General features: G+C 31.5%; 1 protein-coding gene across 1 annotated transcript in view; it reads left to right on the top strand.

Moving 5' to 3' along the window:
* LOC103314541 (homeobox protein B-H1) overlaps positions 1-23,948 on the top strand; it is a 42,504-nt gene extending 18,556 nt beyond the window's left edge. Inside the window, exons 2-3 of the mRNA XM_064357953.1 lie at positions 1,469-1,688; positions 23,203-23,948. Coding sequence (XP_064214023.1) covers positions 1,469-1,688; positions 23,203-23,641 — 659 coding nt within the window. The 3' untranslated portion in view covers positions 23,642-23,948. The remainder of the gene's footprint in view (positions 1-1,468; positions 1,689-23,202) is intronic.
* Positions 23,949-25,313: the final 1,365 nt, after the last annotated feature.

Genomic DNA, 25,313 nt, shown 5'->3' with positions numbered 1-25,313 from the left:
GTGATTTTTGTCTTATTTTTAAACAAATTTGCAAAATAACTGACGTGCTACTGTTGGAAAACCGCAAAATAATGATATTTTTGGTCCAACATAGTAATTTTTCCGCAAAATTTTTAGTGATTTTTGGCTCCGATTTAGCAAACTTTCACAAAAATGCCAAAAATACACCATTTTCGGGACTCGTTCGGTACTAGACATAAGAATAATTTTTTTGGCTTGAATTTAAAAACGCATTTTAACGCAGAATATAATAAATAGATCACGATTTTCCACATAATTCAGCGATTTTTTGTTTTTTTTTCCGAAATTTTTTGATTTGAAACTATTCCATTTTTTGCCCGATTTATAAGCAAAATTTTACAAAAAGAACCTAAGTTTTATATAGGTAAAAAAATAATAATGCTTTAAAAAGATAAAAATTTCTATCAGTTTTGAAAAATTTTTTGAATTATTTTTAACGTAAGTCCGCGAAATAATTTCTGGTGTTATTAGATGAAAAACCAGTTCAATTAAGAGATTTTGCAAATAAACAGATGATTTTAGCTAACTATGATTTGTGATAAGGATAAGTAATTTTTCTACTTGTTTTGAGAAAAAATTTTTTTTTTCTTGTCTTGATTTACTCATTTTCAACAATTATATAAACTAATAGGTTGATAGTCCTACGTAAAAATAGTATCACGTACAGTTTTGTGAATAGTTTTTACCTAAATTTATATATACTTTTATGTACAGGGTTATTCACAAAAAACTGCTCCGAACTTAAAAATGCAGCACAAAATGCACTATACAAGGCATCCATCTAGATTATAAATTTGAAAATCATTTTATAAATTTAAGTTATTACCTAGGTATCAACAGCCAGTTTCGAACTCTTATGTGAATAACCCTGTAGATATGTATACTATATTTTAATTTCATCGTGACAGCATTTTTACAAGTCTGTAGTTTAGGCAATCGAATTTTTGTGTTTGTTAATTATTTTAACAAACTTTTTCAACTTGAAATGAATTAATTTTTCGTTGAAATAAATCGTCTCACTTTCGACAAGTCGAAGCCGTTAACCTTTCCTCCCCCTCTCATAAAGAAAAAAATCTGTAGGAATGAAAAATACATCTCGGGGTGAAATGTTTCATGCGGCGGAAACGTGAGTCGCATTGAATTCCGCAAAGTGGCTAAGTTTGTTGGGTTTGTGCGACCTTATGCCCGTCTTTTCCCCAGAGACCCCTAAACATTCTCCCGTAGACGTTTCGCTCCTTTTAACCATCCATTTCGTCAAATTACCAAAGTCGGGATTGGCAGCAAAGGCGTCCCGACGCTTTTTCCTGATTGGTCGCAGCTTCCGGTGTCTGCTGATCCCCACCCGGGCGGCGTCGGCGTCGCGACGCCTGAAACAATGGCCGGATCGCAATTTCAGGACACATGTGATGATCGATTTTGTCTGAAATTTCGGTGTTTTGCGTTGCAGGTCAGACGGGAGAAGATTCAATAAACTCGTCAAAGAGCTCGAACGGTGCAATAAATAAAAAGCAGAGGAAAGCACGGACGGCGTTTACCGACTTGCAGCTACAGACGCTAGAGAAGAGCTTTGAACGGCAGAAATACCTCAGCGTGCAGGACAGGATGGAGTTGGCGGCGAAATTGAGTCTTACGGATACGCAAGTGAAGACGTGGTATCAGAACAGGAGGTAAGGCTTCGCTCAAAATAACGATTTATTATTTAAATTGCACGCGGAGTAATGAAAAGCTGGCTGTTGGGATAAATAATGTAATCATTCTGCGAGATGTCATAGATTAATGGAATTTATGCTGATTCTTTATGTAGTCATGCAAGAAATCTCCTGTTTATGCAGGAATTGCTTCGTACACTGTGGCTGAATTGGAGCGATTTTAATTGCAAATTAACGCTAATTAATTGAATGGACGCTCGAGACACATCAAAATATGACACATTCATTGGATACGACTTTGTGCCTGTTTATCACTACAGAGTCAAATAACTTAGTGAAAAGTCAACAAACTATAAACATAAAATGATAATAATGTTCTAATATCTGTTTTTTTTAAACTCGTTACTTTGGCAAACTTTATTGCACTTTTCTGTCTTTTGAACCTTCTCGAGTTACCCGGAGCATTTATCGGGCAATAACTACGGAACAATTAGAGATAACCCCATGAAGTGTATTATCGTTGGAAAGCTCTTTAAATTATCTATTGTTTTCAAAAAAAAATATTGTTCTCCGACTAATAGTTTTGGAGCAAATTAGAACCAAATGCAAAATTTGGTAAAATTTAAAAAAAATTCATAACTAAAAAACTATTGGGAATTTGGCAATTTCCTTCATGCCAATCAGTTCCCCGGATCATTTTGCATAGGTGTGAATCAAAATAGTTTCACTTTTTAGAATAGTTTAGCCGTAAATGAGAAAATAAAAAAAATTAAAAAAAAGTTAACACCCCCCCCTTAGAAATCTGTCAATTTTTAAAGTGTTTCAAAATCAAATAAATCCGATTCTATCTTATAGATTTTGATGTGCTCTTTACGATTTAAAAAAGCGTTTTCTCCTAGCTCTTTTAGTTTGGCCGTAATCGGTGTTTGAAAGTTGAAAATTTTTTTGCGAGATCTCGCCTTCAGTCCTATGCCATTTTGTAGTGTTTTTTATTCTGGTTGTCCCTAATGTTTCCGTTTCTCGATAACTCTAATAGTTTCGCCGTAATTGGCGGTTGAAAATTGAAAAAAAGTGAAAATGGAAACCTTTTTTTGCGTTTTTCTCGGAAACTGTAAGACCTAGAGCAACGAACAAAAAACCATCTGATAGCGCTTAATTTTATCTATTTTTTCGACCAAACCCGGAGCCGCTCCGGGTAACGGTTCCGGCTACAGAGGCGATCAAAGTTTTTCACTAAAAAAATTCATAAAAAAAAACCAAAAGTCGTAGAGCAATGCGGTTTGTTCGATTGAATTCTACGGCTCATTTTACATAATATATCAATTTTTCACAAGAATTAAAAATTTTAAATTTTTTGTCTAAATTTAGCGTAGCCATTATTTATGGTGAACAGTTTTATTCAACAAAAAAATTCATAACTCGAAAACTAAAAGTCGTAGAGCAATGCGGTTTGTTCCATTGAATTCAGCGGCTCATTTTCTGTATTATACCAGCTTTACACGAGATTTAAAATTTTTAATTTTTTTTGCTAAAATTTCCTGATAAATACACTTACCTTCAAAGAGGTGAAAAAAAATTTTTTTTTAAACTCACTCCATTAAATTTTTATGGACTTCTACATGTCTTAACAACCCACAAAAGTTGTTAAAAGTCCACAAAAAGTCCATATATTCGATTTTTTGATGTTTGATTTTTTCAATTTTCGTCGCAAATTTTGTCGATTTTTTGGGTACCCGGAACATTTCTCGAGCAATAGCTCCGGAACTATTAGAAATAACCCCATGAAGTGTATTATCGTTGGAAAGCTCTTTAAATTATCTATTTTTCTCAAAAAAAATTATTGTTCTCCGACTAATAGTTTTCGAGCAAATTGGAGACAAATGCAAAATTTGGTAAAATTTTAAAAAATTCATAACCAATAAACTATTGGGAATTTTCTTGATTCCAATCGATTCCCCGGATTGTTCCATTGAATTCTACGGCTCATTTTACATGATATTCAAATTTTCACAAGAATAAAAAATTTATAATTTTTTGCCTAAATTTAGCCATTATTTATGGTGAACAGTTTTATTCAACAAAAAAATTCATAACTCGAAAACTAAAAGTCGTAGAGCAAAACGGTTTGTTCCAGTGAATTCAGCGGCTCAATTTCTGTATTATACCAACTGTTTACGAGATTTAAAATTTTGTAATTTTTTGCTAAAATATTCTGAGTAGTACACTTACCTCCAAAAACGTGAAAAAACTATTTTTTTTTAACTCGTTCTAGCATATTGTATGTACTTTTCATGTACTCTAGAGCTGTTAAAAGTCCAAAAAAAGTCCATATATTGATTTTTTGATGTTTGATTTTTCCAATTTTTGTCGCGATTTTGGGCGATTTCCGTATAGCCGGACCATTTATCGAGCAATAACTTCGAAACTATTAGAGATAACCCCATAAAGTTTACTATCGTTGGAAAGCTCTTTTAAATATCTATGATTTGCAAAAAAGATTATTGTTCTCCGAGCCATTGTTTTTGAGAAAATTGCAGATAAACGCAAAAATAGGTAAAATTTTAAAAAATTCATAACTAAAAAACTATTGCGAATTTGGCAATTTTCTCGACGCCAGTCGATTCCTTGGGTCATTTTACATAAGTTAGAATCAACATAGTTTTACATTCACGAATAGTTTTGACGTCATTGAGAAAATAAAAAAATTGAAAAATTTTGTCAACTATACTTTTTCAAAAAAATTACAAAAAAAATGGGAAAAATAGAAAAACTGAGGTGGACTGCAAAACTCGCCGCATTGCAGCAGGAAATATCCAAAGATAACCCCCAACTCGTGGCTTCAGCCACATGAAACCGCGCACCATTTGTCGATATTTATGCCGCCTTCCAAATCCATTATTTGCAAAACATGGCCGTTGTTGTGGTAATTAAAGGTGTAGCTCTCAAGGGGTGGACTTGGATGTGAGTTATTATACCGTTTTAAATAACTAGCCGATCGTTTGCCGCAAAGTTGCATTTTTGGTGTGTCGCTAATGAATATTTATAATAAATAACGAATCAGTGGTGCGTGTACTATATCCATTAGCCGTAATTTATAAATGTGCCTAATTAGTGTCTACCAACAAATTAATAAAACGCATCAATTTCGTAATTTGCTCGTTAAAACAGTTCGCCCTTGGTTGAATAATAACAGTTCCAGTTAGTGGATCTCTATTAAACGTTGTGTTTTTTTGTGGAAAAACGGAAGTGCTTTGGATGATTATTATAAAACTAAAATCTCATATCCGGCCGAGGTTTCGCCATTAACGTTAACAATTTGTGGCAGTTGCTTAGAGACAATGCCGGTATTATACTTTGTACAATGACATATTACTCTCCATTATTCATTTTGCGTAATGTAGAATTAGTCACAGTTAGGTAAATAACTTAATTAATTAGGAGATGGTTTATGAGCGAGGGACACGCGGCGGTTCAGATTCCCGTAAGAAATTAATCGAGATTTCTGCTACAATTTTCTCCAAGTAAAAAAATGCTAATAGCCGGTAATTACAGTTCCGAGAACACACAACTAAACGACTAAATAATTTCACATTTTATTACAACTGTTGCTACATTTATTCATAATCAAAAATTCTCGTTATGGTGAAAAAGTTGCACGGTTATCCTGTGAGTAAAGCACTGAAGTAATTAATTCTATTTACATTTCAAACCAGAATTTTATAAATACAGAACGTGTTCCATAACTAGTTTGCTCGCAAATTTGCATTTTGCATACGAATGTCGAACCTTAACAAATTATAACAGGTAGGAAGGCACAAACCTTAACGCATTATTTTGTTTTCCACAATTTTTCTCTTCGGTTATTTTGTCTTTTTTATTCAGACATTCTTTTCCTTCCTTTCCTTTCTCCACAAACCTCCTCAAAGTTCGAAGATTTTGTATTGTGTTTATGTTTGAATTTTACTTTGCTATTTCTTTCTACTTATTTTACTTTTTTACTGTTTCTGTCGTCATCAGACATTCTCTTTTTTTTTCAGTTGGTTTTTTATTATATCTTTACTTACGTTCTATATCTAAAATTTGTAAATTTTTGCTAAAATATTCCGTCCTAAAACGTGAACAAAATATTTTTTTAAACTCGTTTTACCATATTTTATGTACTTTTTAATGCATTTACATCCCTCTAGAGCTGTTAAAAGTCCAAAAAGTCAATATATTAATTTTTTGATGTTTAATTTTTCCAATTTTTGTCGCGATTTTGGGCGATTTCCGGTACCCAGAACATTTATCCAGCAATAACTCCGGAACTATTAGAAATAACCCTATAAAGTTTACTATCGTTGGAAAGCTCTTTTAATTATCTATCATTTGCAAAAAAGATTATTGTTCACCGACTAATAGTTTTCGAAAAAATTTCTGTTAAATGCAAAAATTGATAAAACTTTAAAAAATTCATAACCAAAAAACTATTGGGAATTTGGCAATTTTCTCGATGCCAATTAATTCCCCGGATCATTTTGCATAGGTAGAGGTAAAAATAGTTCCACTTTTGTGATTAGTTTAACCGTAACTGAGAAAATAAAAAAAATATAAAATAAAATAAAAAATTAAACCCACACTAGCAAAGTTTTATGGACTTTTATATGTCATAACAATCCACTAGAGTTGTTAAAAGTCCCAAAAAAAGTCTATTTGATCGCTTTTTTGATGTTTGATTTTTCCAATTCTTGTCGCGATTTTGGTTAATTTTCGGTACCCGTAACATTTATCCAGCAATAGCTCCGGAACTATTAGAGATAACCCCATGAAGTGTATTATCGTTGGAAAGCTCTTTAAATTATCTATCTCTTTCAAAAAAGATCATTGTTCTCCGACTAATAGTTTTCGAGAAAATTGCAAATAAAAGCAAAAATTGGTTAAATTTAAAAAAATTCATAACTAAAAAACTATTGGCAATTTGGCAATTTTCTCGACGCCAGTCGATTCCCCGGGTCATTTTACACTAGTTGGAATCAACAAAGTTTCACTTTTCCGAATAGTTTTGCCGTAATTGAAAAAATAAAACACTAGCTTTTTGATTGGTTCAGTAACCTGACGTAACAAAATAACGCGTATATTAGATGCAAGCGCAAAAACAAGCGCAAATTTTTTTGCCAAAAAGCAAAAAGGTCGAAATTCGTCGAAAAATTCGAAATAATAGTTGGCGTTTATAGTGAATGCGCATGCGCGTTTTAAAATGGCGTAGCTCCGCCAACTATGACACGCGATCAAAAATTGGCCTTAATATTGAAAATCTATTAAAATAAAAAAATAGGGGTAACCTAATTTTTTATGAACTTTTCAAAAATCCAGTTAAAAATATCTCATTATACTTTTTTTATTTTATTGTTTTTTATTCTTTTTCTTTAACAACGTGTTTTTTCTGACTCAAAATGTTATATTTTTTGTAAAAAACTGTTAATTACTTAGTTTCTAATTTTTCTTGATGCTACTTTTACTTTTGTCCTTAGAAGAAAATTTTCGGGAATATATACTTTGTTTTTCCCTTCTTCTCCTGCCTTTACTTATGCTTAATTTTTATGTAAAATATCAAACTATCTAGCTTTTTCATTATGAGAAACGTGGCGTAAAACCGCGCACAATTTCGTGTTTGCCTTGGTAATAGCAGCGAAATAGAATGGGTCCGAATGTGGCTCCGTGCGTCCCGCCTCATCCACCATGTTTAATGTGGAAATTAGGTGTAATTGCTTCAAGTTGCGTGGCATACGATTACTGATCGCCGATTAGCACTTGAAAATCCAGCCTTATCTCCTCGGGAAATAAGGCCGAATTTTCGGGCCGAATAAATCATGCACATTTATGCAGAGCAAGAAGCACGAAACAACGATCGTATCTGGTGGTTCGTTTACTGAAATTTGTACTGTAGTCGGGTCGCATTAAGGGCGTCAAGTTATTAATGTGCCTTGACCGAAATCAAAATCAAAACTGTAATTATTGGCTTTTACGCGTATTAGACTTTTAAATCGTGGTCAGGGAACGGGGGTTTAATAATGGATGGAGAGGGTTGTTGAGGTGGTGAGAAGTCTAGTTAATTATTCAGTGCCAAAGGATGGGATATTTTCACTTTGAGCCACTTCCTGCAAGATCGGGAAAATGGTGCCATCAGATGGTATCTTTTTAATTCGTTTTTTATTTAAACTTTAATTTGAGTATTTATCGTTCTATTTCCATTCTCCATTCTTCATTATGCGAAAGCAGCTCAATTAAAGTACTTAACTGCTGATCCTATCTGATTCATCCTCATACAAAATTATTCACATACTTAGCCATTATATAAATCATAATACTCTGCGTTTAAAGCAAAATTATAACGGTAAGCGCCGGCAGAATTCACACCATCAGTGCGCTTATCTTTACACTGCTTTATAATTTTTTGAAACAATAATCAATTTACATAGAGTTAAATAAAGCAGTAGCGCGTGTTTTTCGTTTCGTGAATAAATTAAAGCTCGCATGGTGTCGACGAACAGAGGTTCTAGGAACAATTTGCCAGCACTTAAGGGTAGTTTAACATACATTATTTATCAGAGATAAGGCTGGTCTTAAACACTTCCGACGGCTGCTTTCAATTGCGCCACGCTGCGCCACAAAACCGATATGGCCTTAAAACACGCCATACGGGTTTTCTACAACGTTGGCGACATTCAATCATTAGGAAAACTTGGCTTAAGTAATTTTTTATCAACAGAAATCGCGCCGTGAAAAATTGGAACGATTTTTCACATGACGAAGTCATTTGAATTTTTATGCCACCTTTAATTAAACAATTTGCTATTTGCTATTTTTTATAAAGAGTAAAAAACATACATCAATAAAACATTAAAAAAATAAATAGGAATTAAAAATGAAAAAAAGAACCAGCGATTTGTTATGATAATTATTAAAAGAACAATAAATTAAGTACAATAAGGCAAAAATAACACAATAACAAAAATAAAAAAGAAGACAAAGAAAATGACGATACAGAAATAAAGAGGAAAACATAAAACAAACAAAAAGCACAAGAAAGATAAAGTAAATTGGTAGAAAGACACTACGTTAAGTAATTATTTTTGTATAATGTTGGTTGAGGTGGGTCGCAGAGGTCCGCATAGGGCCCGCTTCTATTTCGCTATTATGGCGAATTGAAACACGTTTGTGTAATTAATGGAATTAATCGTCGATGTAAAGACTTGTTGAAGTATTTCAGTAAAAACTAAACTGTTTTTGATTAAGAAAAGTACTAAAACGCCCCGAAAACGCAAAATAATGTAATTTTCCGTCCAATATTTAGAGATTTTTTGGTCCAATTTAAATTTTTTTTATTTGTGTTCTCCAGAAATTTTCTCTAAAGTTAAAAATCAAAAAAATACAAGTAAAACTCCACTCCACAAACATAGAAAGAAAAAATAAAAAAAAACACTATCTAAAAAAACAGAAGAAAAAATGTACATAGTACAAAGTACGAATAATAGGAAATATAAAAAAAAATAGATAAAATGAATAGTCAGAGATGACAAGACTGTATAAATAAAGAATATTAAAAATAGAAAAAATAGATGCAATTACTAATCTGTGAAGATAGATATGAGAAAGAGGAAGAAAATATAATATCAATAGAAGAAGACTGAAGCAAAACAATAAAAAATAAAAAGCAAGCAAAATTAAAAAGTAGAAATCATTTCCATCTAAATTTTTGCTAATTAATTGAACTTTTAGGAGAAAAATATACCAATACAACGCAAAAATTGTAAAATATAATTTAATTTTTGACCAAATGTACTAAATTCTCGGCTTGATTGAGCAACATTTAATGACGAAACGACTGAGCTTCTATCTGAATAAGTAGAATCCGTTGATATACAAAATAAAAAAAAATAAACAGAGGACAAAGAAAATGACGATGCAAAAATAAAGAAGAAACATAAAACAAACAAAAAGCACAAAAAAGCAAAAGTAAATTGGTAGAAAAACACTACGTTAAATAATTATTTTTGTATAATGTTGGTTGAGGTGGGTCGCAGAGGTCCGCATAGGGCCCGCTTCTATTTCGCTATTATGGCGAATTGAAACACGTTTGTGTAATTAATGGAATTAATCGTCGATGTAAAGACTTGTTGAAGTATTTCAGTAAAAACTAAACTGTTTTTGATTAAGAAAAGTACTAAAACGCCCCGAAAACGCAAAATAATGTAATTTTCCGTCCAATATTTTGAGATTTTTTGGTCCAATTTAAATTTTTTTTATTTATGTTCTCCAGAAATTTTCTCTAAAGTTAAAAATCAAAAAAATACAAGTAAAACTTCACTCCACAAACTTAGGAAGAAAAAATAAAAAAAGAAGAACACCAGCTAAAAAAACCGAAGAAAAAATGTGCATAGTACATAGTACGAATAATAGAAAATATAAAAAAAGAAAAAATAGATACAATTACTAATCTGTGAAGATTAGAGGAAGAAAGAGGAAGAAAATATAATATCAATAGACGAAGAAAACTCAGGAAGAATGAACCCAAACAATAAAAAATAAAAAAGAAGCAAAATTAACGAGTAGAAAGCATTTTCAACTATATTTTTGCTAATTAATTGAACTTTTAGCAAAAAAATATACAAACACAACGCAAAAATTGTAAAATATTATTTAATATTTGACCAAATGTACTAAATTTTCGGCTTGATTTAGCAACAAAATAAAAAAAAATAAACAGGGGACAAAGAAAATGACGATACAGAAATAAAGAAGAAACATAAAACAAACAAAAAGCACAAAAAAGTAAAAGTAAATTGGTGGAAAAACACTACGTTAAATAATTATTTTTGAATAATGTTGGTTGAGGTGGGTCGCAGGGGTCCGCATTAGGCCCCCTTCTATTTCGATATTGTGAATAAATCGTCGAGGTGAAAATTTGTTGAAGTATTTCACTGAAAACTAAACTGTTTTTGATTAAGATAAGATCTAGAACGCTCTGAAAACGCAAAAAATGTAATTTTCCGTCCAATATTTAGTAATTTGTTGATATTATTTGATAAGTTCAACTCTGGTAATAAACCTTTGGAGATATTTGTGTTCTCAAGAAATGTTCTTCACAGTTAAAAATCAAAAAAATACAAGTAAAACTCCACTTGCAATAATAATGAACAACAAACTTTGAAATAAAAAATAAAAGAAAGAAGAACGCTATCTAGAAAAACAGAAGAAAAAATGTACATAGTACATACGAATAATATAAAATATAAAAAAAAGAAACAATTCATAAAATAAATAGTCAGAGATGGTCAGAAGAAAGATATGACAAGAATGAAGAAAGAAAAAAAAATAACGAATATTAAAAAATATTTAAAAAAAGAAAAATTAGATACAATTAATGATCAGTGAAGATAGATATAACAAAGAGGAAGAAAATATAATATCAGTAGAAGAACAAAACCCAGGAAGACTGAACAAAAACAATAAAAATTAAAAATGAAGTAAAATTAAAAAAGCAAAATCTATAATTTAAATATATAATTTAATTTTCGACCAAATGTACTAAATCGGGCAAAAATAACACAATAACAAACCCATTGATATACAAAATAAAGAAAACAAAAAATGAAAAGAAGACAGAAAATAAAAAAACACACCCCGCTTATGGTAAAAATGACGATACAGAAATGAAGAAGAAAACATAAAACAAAGAAGTAGCACAAAAAATAAAAGTAAATTGGTATAATAATGTTTTTTATAATGTGGTATAGGGTGGGTCGCAGGGGTCCGCCTTGGGCCCGCTTCTATTTGGCTATAATGTCGAATTGAAACACGTTTGCGTAATTAAAATTCCTTGTCGAATAAATCGTCGAGGCAAAAACTTGTTGAAGTATTGTGTGCGTTTTTATGGTAGATTTCTCATAATAAATCTTAAACGAGTTGACAAATGACTATTGGTAGCGATACCTGTAACGTTTACGAATGTAGTGGAGTGGAATAAATATGGGGCGAGCAACAATACGCTAATATGACATAATGGGAGTCATTTCATATGGTATTACCACATGCACATGTATTATAATCACATTAGAGCGGTGGTTGGGTTTTTTATTTTTATTATTCAGTTGATCTTAATGTCGCTACGGAATGCCAAAAACTTGGGTTCAATGGTTCTGGATCGTTTACTTTACGTTAGAACGGATGGAAATTTTTCTATGTATTAACGAAAGAAAACGGATGAGCGATCTAATGGCTGCAAAAACGGGGAATTTGATGATGGGAGTATAATTGAGAAAAAAATTAGACGGTGGCAGGTGCCAGGAACTCTTTGATAATACCACATAAAAATAAAGTAGGAAGGATAAGACGAGACAAAGGACGAGAAGAAAGTGTGATAGAGAAAAAGAAGATTGACAAAATTGAAAAAAAGTTCTGTTATAATAACGGTTCTCCTAAAGACTGAAAGCTTAATGGTCGCTCCTTTTACCACACATTTACTTTTTGATGTTATTAAATAATCTCGAGCCATCAGTTGAGTCTTAGTTTTTGCCATCTCACAGTTTGAAAGCTGAAAATGTCAACCACTTTGGCAGCCTTCCTCCATCATCTTAGTGGCGTCAATTATTTTCGTGTTATTCATTTTGCGTCAATTACGTCCAATTATCGCGTCTTCCATCGGCAACTCGATACCAAATTAAATCGTAATTTTGTTGGTAGCTGTAATCGTCACCTATCAACTATCAGAAATGTATGAATGGATCGAGTCTGTCGATTTGATCGATAATGAGTAATCTGAGCGGCATTTGACTAATATATAATATTATTAACAGACACGGGCGGCTCTCTGGAGTCTCACTCTTCTCTTGGTAATTGTTTGTCGGCGCCTGAACGCCACGTCAGCACTTTTAACCGACAATTAGGTGACTAAATGATTTCAAACAATCGCTGCAAGAACCCAAATTTTCAACAGTTTATTTCGCCCAGAGATATTTACACGTTTTCTAAAATTCACTTCACCAACAAGAAATTAACTTAAAGCAACATATAAAATTGAAAAATAATTTAAAAAAGAACAAAGAAAAACAAAATGAATATAACTTATCACAGAAACCACAAAAAAGCAATAAAATAAAAATGTGTAGAAAAAATTGGACGTTTTAAAACGTTACTTACAAATAAAAAAAACAATAATGAACAAAAATTTTGAAAAAAATTGAGGAAACAGAACAATTAGTCAGAAATGAAGCGGAAAAAAGTTAAAGAAAGTAAAAAAAAAGATACAGAAAAGACCGAAGCTGAATAAAACGCATAGAAAAAATAACAAGAAAGACCTATAATAACAAAAGTAAATGGCAATAACAAAAAAAATCGAAAAGTATGCTTAAGACTAAAAAAGTTTCTAGCCCACAGTTTAGGCGTTCGAGAAAAACACAAATTTGGCGATTTCTTGTGTTATTTTTGACTAAATTTTGCAAAATATTTTTTGGATAATTTTTACAATCTTTTGCATTTTAACACAAAACAAGTTTATTTTTGAACCAACTTATTGAATTTTTTAGCTAGAGGTAGCAAATTTGGCGACGTAACGATTGAGCTGTTATCTCAAGAACGTGCTAAAATGCCCGAAAATACAAAAATTGCTTTTTTTGGTAATGTTATGATTCATTTTTCACAAAATTTTGGTGAATAGTAGTTTTTTGGCCAAAAAAAATACTAAAACGCTCCGAAAATTGAACAATAATGTAATTTTCATTCAATATTTAGTGATTTTTTGGTCTAATTTAGCAATTTTTTTTTCTTTTAAAGAAAAAGAAACCAGTATATTTGATAATTTTAACTCTGGTAAAAAAATTGTAGATATTTGTGAATTATTTTGCCTAAATCTTCTCCACAATTAAAAATTAAAAATACGAGTAAAACTCCACTTGCATTGATAAAGAAACAACAAGCTTTGAAAGAAAAATAGGGGAAAAGAAAACACTAGATATCTAAAAAACACAGAATACTGAATAGTAGAAAATATAAAAAAATGAGAGAAAAAATAGATAAAATGAATAATTAGAGATGATCAGAATAAAGATATGAGAAAAAGGAAGAAATTACACATCGATAGAAAAAAAACACAGGAAGGCTGAAACAAATTGTACAAATAACAAATATTATAAAAAACCAAAAATAGATAATAGACAGTAAAAAAAATTAATAATCATAGTTCATCAGAAGAAAATATAAGAAAGAGGAAGAAAATATGATATCAGTAGAAAAACAAAACACAGGAAGAATGAACCAAAAATAAAAAAATAAAAAATAAAAAAAAATAAAAAACCAAAAAAAAGTCAAATTAAAGTAAAAAGTAATTCCAACCAAATTTTCATGAAATAATGCAGTTTTGGGAGAAAAATGAGCCAATACAACGCAAAAATTCTAAGATCGAGCAAATTTTCAGCTCGACTTAGCAAAACTTAACGAGAAAATGACTGAGTTTTTATCTCAAAAACGTGCCGAAATGCTCGAAACTAGAAAAATTGCTCTATTTTGGTAATGTTATGATTCATTTTTCACAAAATTTTGGTGAATAGTAGTTTTTTGGCCAAAAAAAGTACTAAAACGCTCCGAAAATTGAACAATAATGTAATTTTCATTCAATATTTAGTGATTTTTTGGTCCAATTTAGTCTTTAATCATTATATCATTATTAAATCATTAAATCATTATATTTGATAAGTTCAACTTTGGTAAGAAATTTTTGTAGATATTTATGGATTATTTCGCCTAAATCGTTTCCAACTCCACTTGCATTAGTAAAGAAACAACAAACTTTGAAAGAAAAAATAGAGGAAAGGAAAACACGATCTGAAAAACAGAAGTAAAAATACAAATAACAAATAGGTAGAAAATATTAAAAAAAGAGAAAAAATAAATAAACTGATAATCATAAATGATTAGAAAAAAACAAAACGCAGGAAGAAAACAAGAAAAATAAAAGGAAGTAAAGTTAAAGTAAAAATTACAATGCAAAAATTGTAGGATAATTTTATTTTCGAGAAAATTTACAAAATTTTCAGCTCAATTTAACAAACTTTAACGAGAAATGAGTTTTTATCACAAAAACGTGTTAAACGGTCGAAAAACTGAACAATTTTTTAATATTTTTGACGAATTGACGAAATATTTTAAACCAACGCTAACAAAAAATAATAAAACAACAAAATAATGTAATTTTTGACCAAATTTAACGATATTTTTGGTCTCATTTAGCAAAATAATTTTTAGAGAAAAATTTTTGAAGATATTGAGAAGATGATGAAAATACAAGTAAAACTACACTTGCATTACCAAAAAAAATTTGAAAAAAAATTGAGGAAAATCACAAAGTTTTAAACAAAATTTTAGATATTTCTACAAATAATTGAAAAATGCCACTTTTTGTAGTCCACTTAAAAGTGTTTGAAAGTACACACAACACCGTACCATTTCGTGGAGATATGACAAGCAACATTTCTCAAATCAGGCCCACATTTCACCTTTTAATAAGTTTTTCCAAACAAGTCTTAACAAATTTTTTCCGCGTTTGCTTCTCCAAACAATGATCAAGCACAAAAATCGTAAGCGCTTTTTAATTTTCCTCTAAATCAATAACAAAGTGCCAATTCACGATCCCAAACTAGCAAATTAGTTGTTTTTCGCGGCAAAACCGGCCTTAATTGGGGTTTTTCGATGATTTTCGGCAACGTGTTGAGTCGGGCGAGTTATTATTATAAGGAGATTAGCGTGGAAAGTGACAGTCATATCGTAATAGGCTGGGCGTAACTGGCCTGTATTTAATCAAGTCGCCGCAGAGGGTGCCCTACGAGCCCTTAATTGCCGCTTCACACGCCGGGGGCGGAGGAGGCGCGTTTTAAACAATTTCCAGCAAACAGTGGAACGAATCAGCTTAGAGGTACATTGACATGGAAGAATGGAAGCGTCTGGTGAAAAACGCTCGGATCCAATGGAGATTACAGGCGTAGTGGTAGAAAATTGTTGTTTAAACACCGTCGTCGAAAAACAGCGATCGATTTTAATAGCATATCAATGAAAAGCGAACCGTCACCAAAAAAGCCATATTTAAAATAAATAGATTTCTTGTATCTGGCGTACGCTGTCCGCGCTGACTGGCATTTTATCCGGGCAACAAAAGCCGAATTCTCATGCCTGCTTAAAAGCTATTGGACACATTAGTTATGCCGCTTCTTGTCCTTAACACAAAGTAAATATTCGCCGAACTGTTTTACGCCAAAGAAATGCTCGCTTATTGTTTTTCGAGAGAGCGGCTCGACTGTGTAAACATTTTCCATTAAAACACAAACATGATCAGCACGAGCGAGCGCGAGAAAAAATTACTACACTTCCAGGAAATTAACGAGATGCGGAAAATTAACGTTGGTTTAAGAGCAAAAAGGACCGTGAAATCGGGGTACAGTTTAAACACAGCGCACCGACATACCAACAGTTTTAATTAAAGAAATGACAACATTTGCTTAACTTTCTTTCACAAATTATTTTGCATTTTTCTTGGCTATTTTTTATTTTCATGTTTTCGTTTCTATTTTGTCGTTGTTATCTTTTAATATAAAAAAAATCTATTTTTTATTTATTTTTGCTTTCTTTTACTTCCTTTTTATTCTCACTGTTTCTCAAAAATCTTTTCTACATTTTTCCAGCACTTAAACTTTGGGCTAAAAATAGTATGTTTTTACTTTTTACTTTCCTTCCCTTTTCTGATACCTTTCTGGGGGTGTGAACTTTTTTTTATTTTCTCATTTACGGCTAAACTATTCTAAAAAGTGGAACTATTTTGATTCATATCTATGCAAAATGATCCGGGGAATCGATTGGCATCAAGAAAATTGCCAAATTCTCAATAGTTTTTTAGTTATGAATTTTTTAAAATTTTACCAAATTTTGCATTTGTCTCTAATTTGCTCGAAAACTATTAGTCGGAGAACAATAATTTTTTTTGAAAAAGATAGATAATTTAAAGAGCTTTCCAACGATAATACACTTCATGGGGTTATCTCTGATAGTTCCGGAGCTATTGCTTGACAAAAGTTCCGGGTACCCAAAATCGACAAAAACTGCGATGAAAATTGAAAAATCAAACTTCTAAAAATCGAACATATGGACTTTTTGTGGACTTTTAACAACTTTTGTGGGTTGTTAAGACATGTAGAAGTCCATAAAAATTTACTGGAGTGAGTTTAAAAATTATTTTTTTTCACCTCTTTGAGGGTAAGTAAGTATTACTCAGGAAATTTTAGCAAAAAAATTGAAAATTTTAAATCTCGTGAAAAGTTGGTATAATACAGAAAATGAGCCGCTGAATTCAATAGAACAAACCGCATTGCTCTACGACTTTTAGTTTTCGAGTTATGAATTTTTTTAATAAATAAAATTTTTCACTATGACAAATGGCTACCCTAAATTTAGGCAAAAAATTTTAAATTTTTAATTCTTGTGAAAAATTGATATAATATGTAAAATGAGCCGTAGAATTCACTCGAACAAACCGCATTGCTCTACGACTTTTAGTTTTTTTTTTATGAATTTTTTTAGTGAAAAACTTTGATCGTCTCTGTAGCCGGAACCGTTGCCCGGAGCGGCTCCGGGTTTAGTCGAAAAAGTAGCTAAAATTAAGCGCTATCAGATATTTTTTTGTTCGTTGCTCTAAGTCTTACAGTTTCCGAGAAAAACGCAAAAAAAGGTTTCCATTTTCACTTTTTTTCAATTTTCAACCGCCAATTACGGCGAAACTATTAGAGTTATTGAGAAACGGAAAAATGGAGGACAACCGGAATAAAAAACTCTACAAAATGGCATAGGACTCAAGGCGATATCTCGCAAAAAAAATTTCAATTTTCAAACGCCGATTACGACCAAACTAAAAGAGTTAGGAGAAAATGCTTTTTTAGATTGGAAAGAGCACATCAAAATCTATAAGATAGAATCGGTTTTAGTTGATTTAGAGACACTTTAAAAATTGACCGATTTTAAGGGGGGGGGGGGGTGTTAACTTTTTTTTAATTTTTTTTATTTTCTCATTTCTGGCTAAACTATTCGAAAAAGTGGAACTATTTTGATCCATTCCTATGCAAAATGATCCGCGGAATCGATTGGCATCGAGAAAATTGCAAAATTCTCAATAGTTTTTTAGTTATGAATTTTTTAAAATTTTCCCAATTTTTGCATTTGTCTCTAATTTGCTCGAAAACTATTAGTCGGAGAACAATAATTTTTTTTGAAAAAGATAGATAATTTAAAGAGCTTTCCAACGATAATACACTTCATGGGGTTATCTCTGATAGTTCCGGAGCTATTGCTTGACAAAAGTTCCGGGTACCCAAAATCGACAAAAACTGCGATGAAAATTGAAAAATCAAACTTCTAAAAATCGAACATATGGACTTTTTGTGGACTTTTAACAACTTTTGTGGGTTGTTAAGACATGTAGAAGTCCATAAAAATTTACTGGAGTGAGTTTAAAAATTATTTTTTTTCACCTCTTTGAGGGTAAGTAAGTATTACTCAGGAAATTTTAGCAAAAAAATTGAAAATTTTAAATCTCGTGAAAAGTTGGTATAATACAGAAAATGAGCCGCTGAATTCAATGGAACAAACCGCATTGCTCTACGACTTTTAGTTTTCGAGTTATGAATTTATTTGTTGAATAAAATTTTTCACTATGACAAATGGCTACCCTAAATTTAGGCAAAAAATTTTAAATTTTTAATTCTTGTGAAAAATTGATATATTATGTAAAATGGGCTGTAGAATTCAACCGAACAAACCGCAATGCTCTACGACTTTTAGTTTTTTTTTATGAATTTTTTTAGTGAAAAATTTTGATCGCCTCTGTAGCCGGAACTGTTCCCCGAAGCGGCTCCGGGTTTGGACGAAAACATAGAGAAAAATAAGCGCTATCAGATGAATTTTTGTTCGTTGCTCTAAGTCTTACAGTTTCCGAGAAAAACGCAAAAAAAGGTTTCCATTTTCACTTTTTTTCAATTTTCAACCGCCAATTACGGCGAAACTATTAGAGTTATCGAGAAACGGAAAAATGAAGGACAACCGGAATAAAAAACTCTACAAAATGGCATAGGACTCAAGGCGATATCTCGCAAAAAAAATTTCAATTTTCAAACGCCGATTACGGCCAAACTAAAAGAGTTAGGAGAAAATGCTTTTTTAGATCGGAAAGAGCACATCAAAATCTATAAGATAGAATCGGTTTTATTTGATTTAGAGACACTTTAAAAATTGACCGATTTTAAGGGGGGGGTGTTGACTTTTTTTTAATTTTTTTAATTTTCTAATTTCTGGCTAAACTATTTGAAAAAGTGGAACTATTTTGATCCATTCCTATGCAAAATGATCCGGGGAATCGATTGGCATCGAGAAAATTGCAAAATTCCCAATAGTTTTTTAGTTATGAATTTTTTAAAATTTTCCCAATTTTTGCATTTGTCTCCAATTTGCTCGAAAACTATTAGTCGGAGAACAATAATTTTTTTTGAAGAAGATAGATAATTTAAAGAGCTTTCCAACGATAATACACTTCATGGGGTTATCTCTGATAGTTCCGGAGCTATTGCTTGACAAAAGTTCCGGGTACCCAAAATCGACAAAAACTGCGATGAAAATTGAAAAATCAAACTTCTAAAAATCGAACATATGGACTTTTTGTGGACTAAAAACAACTTTTGTGGGTTGTTAAGACATGTAGAAGTCCATAAAAATTTACTGGAGCGAGTTTAAAAAAAAATTTTTTTTCACCTCTTTGAAGGTAAGTAAGTATTACTCAGTAAATTTTAGCAAAAAAATTGGAAGTTTTAAATCTCGTGAAAAGTTGGTATAATAAATGATCTTTTTTGAAAAAGAAATGTCGAGAAAACATAAAAGTGGAAAAATAAACACAAAAGCAGGAAATGAGAAATATTCCTTGAAAATGAAATAATTCCATAGAACATCATTCTGAGAATATGTGCTTTATTTTTTTTGAATTTGTCAAATCGTTGTAAAAAGCGTCGCTCTTTCAGCTAATACGTTTCGAATGCGAAATTAATTATTCCAACAAATGGGTCGGTTTGATGCCGGGTTAGAGAATCATGTAATTTTATCTGTTAATAGTGTGGTGAAGTTTGGTATTTGAGAAATGTAGAAAATCTAGCTAAATAATGATAATTTCATTCATGTATTCGTGTAATAAACACGAATAAAAATGTTAAATGTTTTTTAATGATGGTGAAATACGTAACATTTCTTAATATCACAAAAGCGTGTTGCAAGTTGTATTTCTACGGATAATTTACATGTAATTGCTAGAGACTAACATGGATGTATGTGCGAATTTAGAACCGGTACGGGGGAATAATTTATCTGCAGTGTACATACATATACAGGCTGGCCGGAAAAACGCGCCGATTCTCCCAACCACTGAATTAATGTTAATTGAGCCGGAAGTCTTGCTGACGATGACAATCAAATCCATATTATTACTGTTTGCACTTTCCGTCTAATTACTCGTTGTCTGCTCAGAAATCAAAGTACAAAGCAATCAATCAATTTTAATTAGTCGATACGTATTTATTATGAAAGCAATTCAATTTGAAATCTCCGCTCGGGTCGTGGTATAGTTTCAGTCATCTACCTGGTGATTTCCCGTGAGCTGATGATCGGTCCCGAGTTATCGTAAACCTAATAGATTGGATGAAAATCGTCGATGTATTGAAGCGGAACGTCATCCAATTATTGAAATCACTACTAGAAACGTTCGGTATAATTCGTGTAGGTTCCTACGGTCTATTGTAGTTTCTCCTGCAGTTAATTACAGTAAAACCGCAATGTGAACATCTTGTATATACAATTCAGGAGCCGGGCTTGCACGCAACCATTATTAACTGGCACTTTGCGGGAACCGTTGCACCCCATTGTGCACCCTTTCCGAAACCCCCACTTCAAATAAATTACAATACTAAATATGTAGGTCGTAAATCAAAATGTATACTAATGATTTTATGGGCCAAGAGCACGGCGGCCGCAAAGAGAACACTTTTCCTAGAAAAAATTCATTCAAAAGTTTATCCTCTCTGTCCATTTCCAAGCCCTTTTCAAACGCTCAAAGTTTTTTTTTTAACGCTTGTCTGTTTATTTAATTTCTTGTTGTGTCCCTTTTTATTTCGTTTACTATTTTTTATTGTGTTTTCTCAGTTATTAGCTTTTATTTTCTTGTTTCTATTTTTTTTTACCAAAATTAAAGTGAATATTCGGTTATTTGTGTTTTATTTGTCTTATCTCTTACTACTATTTTTTTGTGTTCAAATAGCAATAATGTTAATGTGAACATTTTTAAAAAGACTTACAATAATATTCTGCCTTTGTGTTTTTTCTACTGTACTCAATTTTTTATCCTTTTTTGCAACATGTTCCCGTTTGTCGTTTCATTTTGTTTATCGAAATAAAAACATGAAGATTTTTTCTTTGTTGGTTTTTCTTTCCTAAACGAAAGAGGAAATTAGGTTCTCCGAATACAGTTAAAAGTAAAATAAACAGACGAAACCAGGAAAAAAACTAGTCTCAACCATAATAACTGGTTCACATCCGGCTCGAAGGACCATATTTTGAGCAAAAACTTGCTTTTTTAGGAAAATAAATAAATAAAAAAAATATTAAACTGCAAATTTAAGGGTTAATAAAAACTATAATTTTGGAGTAGATAACAGGACAAAAAAACTAGAAACAACGATGCAAGAAATAAAAAAAATCTAAATAGAATTCCATTTTGATTTTTGACCAAATGTGATAATTTTTCTGTTATAATTTAATAAAAACAAGAAAAAAACTTGATTTTTGATCAAAAAACGTGTTTAAATCGTCAAAATTTGCAAAAAATGTCTTTTTTGATATAATTTTGTGATTTATTGGCTTGCCTTTTTAAAAACTTAGACGCAATAATTAAATTTTTGCCAAATAAATGCATAGAAAAGGAAAATGTTTGGTCATTTTCGACCACATTTAGTGACTTTTTGTTCTAGGTTAATAAAATCAGGAAAAAAAAACTTGATTTTTGGCCAAAAAATGTGTTCAAATCTTCAAAACTTGCAAAAATAATGTAATTTTTCATATAATTGTGTGCTTTATTGGCTTACTTTTTAAGAAATTGGGCGCAATAATTGAGTTTTTGCTAAAAAAACGCTAAGAAAAGGAAAATTTTTGGTCATTTTTAAACCAAATTTGGTGATTTTTTCGTTCTAGGTTAACAAAAACAAGGAAAAAAACTTAATTTTTGGTCTAAAATTTAACGTGTTTAGATCGCCAAAACTTGCAAAAATAATATCATTCTTGACATAATTTTGTGATTTATTGTGTGAAATTTGTATCCGGCTCGAGAACTATATGCTAGAGTAAAATCTTAAAAAAAATAATTTTTGGTCTAAAAATGTGTTTATGTTTAGAACTTGCAAAAATAATGTCATTTTTGACCTAATTGTGTGATTTATTGGCTTATTTTTTAAGCAATTTTGCATAATTATTGAGTTTTTGCTAAAAAAAACGCTTAGAAAAGGTAAATTTTTAGTCATTTTCGACTAAATTTGGTGATTTTTTTGGTCTAGTTCAATGAAAATAGGAAGAAAAACTTGATTTTTGGTCCAAAAACTTGCTTAAATCCTCAGAACTTTCAAAAATAGTGCCATATTTGATATAACTATATTGTTTATTGCCTTACTTTTACAGAAATTTTGCAAACTAATGAGTTTTTGTTGAATAATCTCTTAGAAAAGGTAAATTTTTGGTCATTTTTGACCAAATTTGCTAATTTTGTCGTTCTAATTTAATAAAAACAAGAAAAAACACTTAATTTTTTGTCAAAAAACGTGTTTAAATCGTCAAAACTTGCAAAAATAACGTCATTCTTGACATAATTTAGTAATTTATTGTGTAAATTTTGTATCCGGCTCGGAGGACTATATGCTAGAGTAAAACCTTAAAAAAACCTAATTTTTGGTCTAAAAATGTGTTTATCTTTAGAACTTGCAAAAATAATGTCATTTTTAACCTAACTGTATGATTTATTGGCTTACTTTTTCAGCAATTTTGCGAATTAATGAGTTTTTGTTGAATAATCTCTTAGAAAAGGTAAATTTTTGTTATTTTTGACCAAATTTGGTAATTTTTTCGTTCTAGTTTAATAAAAACACGAAAAAAACACTTGATTTTTGGTCAAAAAACGTGTTTAAATCGTCAAAACTTGCAAAAATCATGTCATTTTTGACATAATTTTCTGAATTATTGGCTTATTTTTTCAGAAATTGATCGCAATAATTGAGTTTTTGCTGAATAAACGCATAGAAAAGATAAATTTTTAGTGATTTTCGACCAAATTTGGTGACACAATTTTGTGATTTATTGTATCCGGCTCGGAGGACCATATGTTTTTTTAATTAAAAAAAAAAATGGAATAATTTGATTTTGAACTGAATTTTTGTTTCAGAACGAAATGGAAGCGCCAAACGGCCGTAGGCTTGGAGCTCCTCGCCGAAGCCGGCAACTACGCCGCCTTCCAGCGCCTCTACGGAGCGCCCCCTTACGGCTGCTGGTACCCGCCGCAGACGGCGGGCCCCACGGCCGCCCCCAGCGCCGCCGACCTCTACTACCGGCAAGCGGCGGCCGCCGCCGCCGCCACCCTCCAGAAACCGCTCCCTTACCGCCTCTACCCCCCAGGCATGGGTCTGGGAATCCCCGGACCTAGTGCCCATCTCGGTTCTCTGGCGGCTAGCAGTTCGCTGAGCACCCTCTCCAGCTACTACTCCAACCAGGCCGAGGGCCCGTCCCCCAGGTCCCCCAGCCCCGATACGCCCCTGGACCCAGGGTCGCCCGGCTCCGGGGGCCGGCGGACGCCCTCCGAGGACGAGGACACGATCCACGTTTGAGGGCTCGGAGCCCAGACTTTGATATTTTGTGATATAAAGTGTATTATAGCTGGACTTGTTATTTATTTGCGCTTTTACGTGTTGTGTAGATTGATAGACTTATGGACGATTTTTGTAATTAGAGGTTTGTCGACGGGCTTTGTGTGGAGTGATGATGGTAGGTAAGGAGGGATTTTGAGGATGGATGTGTGTTAATGTTCGGATTGCACTCTTGTTGTAATCGTTTTATTTTGCTCGATGAGTATCTTTATCCATGTTATTATTAGAAAATACATAGGAAATAAAGGATTTTAAGTTTTTATTACTATTATTTTGTTTGTGTCACGCTCTCCAAAACCTTTCTCCCACGAAGAAATTACTAAATAGAAATGATTTAACTTCCATATGTCACCCAATTTTGAAAAAGTTGAGGCAAAATAAGATAAGTAAACCAAAGAAGAATTTCAAAACAATATAAAAATATAACAAATAGATTAGAAAAACCAAAAACTAGAGCTAAATAAATAGAAAAAAATATGTATTATACTCACAGAGTGTGTTATTTTATTAATAACGCAGTCTTAAAGATGATATAACACGTAAATTATTTTTTTACTTCACTTCACAGTTGACACGGTTACATATACAAGGTGCGGCATTTTGGATGTCCGGATACATATCTTCCTTAATATAAAAGATACACATTTGAAACAAAGATGTTATAAAGGCACTTTTTTACGGAAAATTTAGTAATGTTATCATCGATTTTTTCTAATCATTCGTTTAGCTGTAATAACATAAAGTTTTATTTTTTTAAATAGGAATCATAGTTGGCTATGACATTTTCGAAAATCTTATTTTTTTCTGATACATTAATTTTAAATATTTTAGAAAAAACAAAACATTTCGCATTTTCATTATAGTAGGCTATGAAACAATTTTGGATTTTTAATTAAAACTATGAAAATTGTATTACCCAACAAGTATTTATAATTTAATGATTTTTTAAACCCTAATTAATTCAAAAACAGCATAATAAATTTTTATTAGATCAGATTTTTGCAATTAATAAAAATTATTTGTTTTATATTTAAAATGGCAAGCGTACGTTGTCATTCTATTTTTCGATTTTAAACATGAAATGTCGGAAGAAGAAAAATCTTATTAATTGTATGATTGCGTATCAATAAAATTTTATTTTCCAAAAAAATGTCAATCCAAACACCAAAATCAAATTCCATCTGCGACAAAAAAATACACAACATTATCAACGTCACCTCCATTGCACTAAATCATAAAAAGTGGCATCAAGTGGTAGTGAGACATCGTTTGCAATTTTGTGCACATTTTTTATGTAATTAAAATCCGCGACGCTCGTATATTTGTTCAATTGAAAATAACTTTAACTTATTTTTATAATTTTACATTTTTTACTTTAATAACCGTTCACAAAATTTCTAGATTAATCACACCTTTTATGTGAAATAATTTTTCCATGGCCAACTACTTTCAAATATTTTAAATATATTTTTATCAAAAATATATAAAAATATCAAACTGTATTTATATTGTTTTGAGTTCAGAAAAAAATAAGCTTTTCGAAAATGTCATAGCCAACTATGATTCTCATTTAAAAAAATACAACTTTATGTTATTACAGCTAAACGAACGGTTAAAAAAAATCGCTGATAAC

This window comes from Tribolium castaneum, chromosome 7 (genome assembly GCF_031307605.1).
Source record: "Tribolium castaneum strain GA2 chromosome 7, icTriCast1.1, whole genome shotgun sequence".
In the NCBI taxonomy this organism is placed as follows: domain Eukaryota; kingdom Metazoa; phylum Arthropoda; class Insecta; order Coleoptera; family Tenebrionidae; genus Tribolium; species Tribolium castaneum.
Note: the sequence above shows the minus strand (reverse complement) of the source record. Positions and strands in the feature narration are given on the sequence as shown.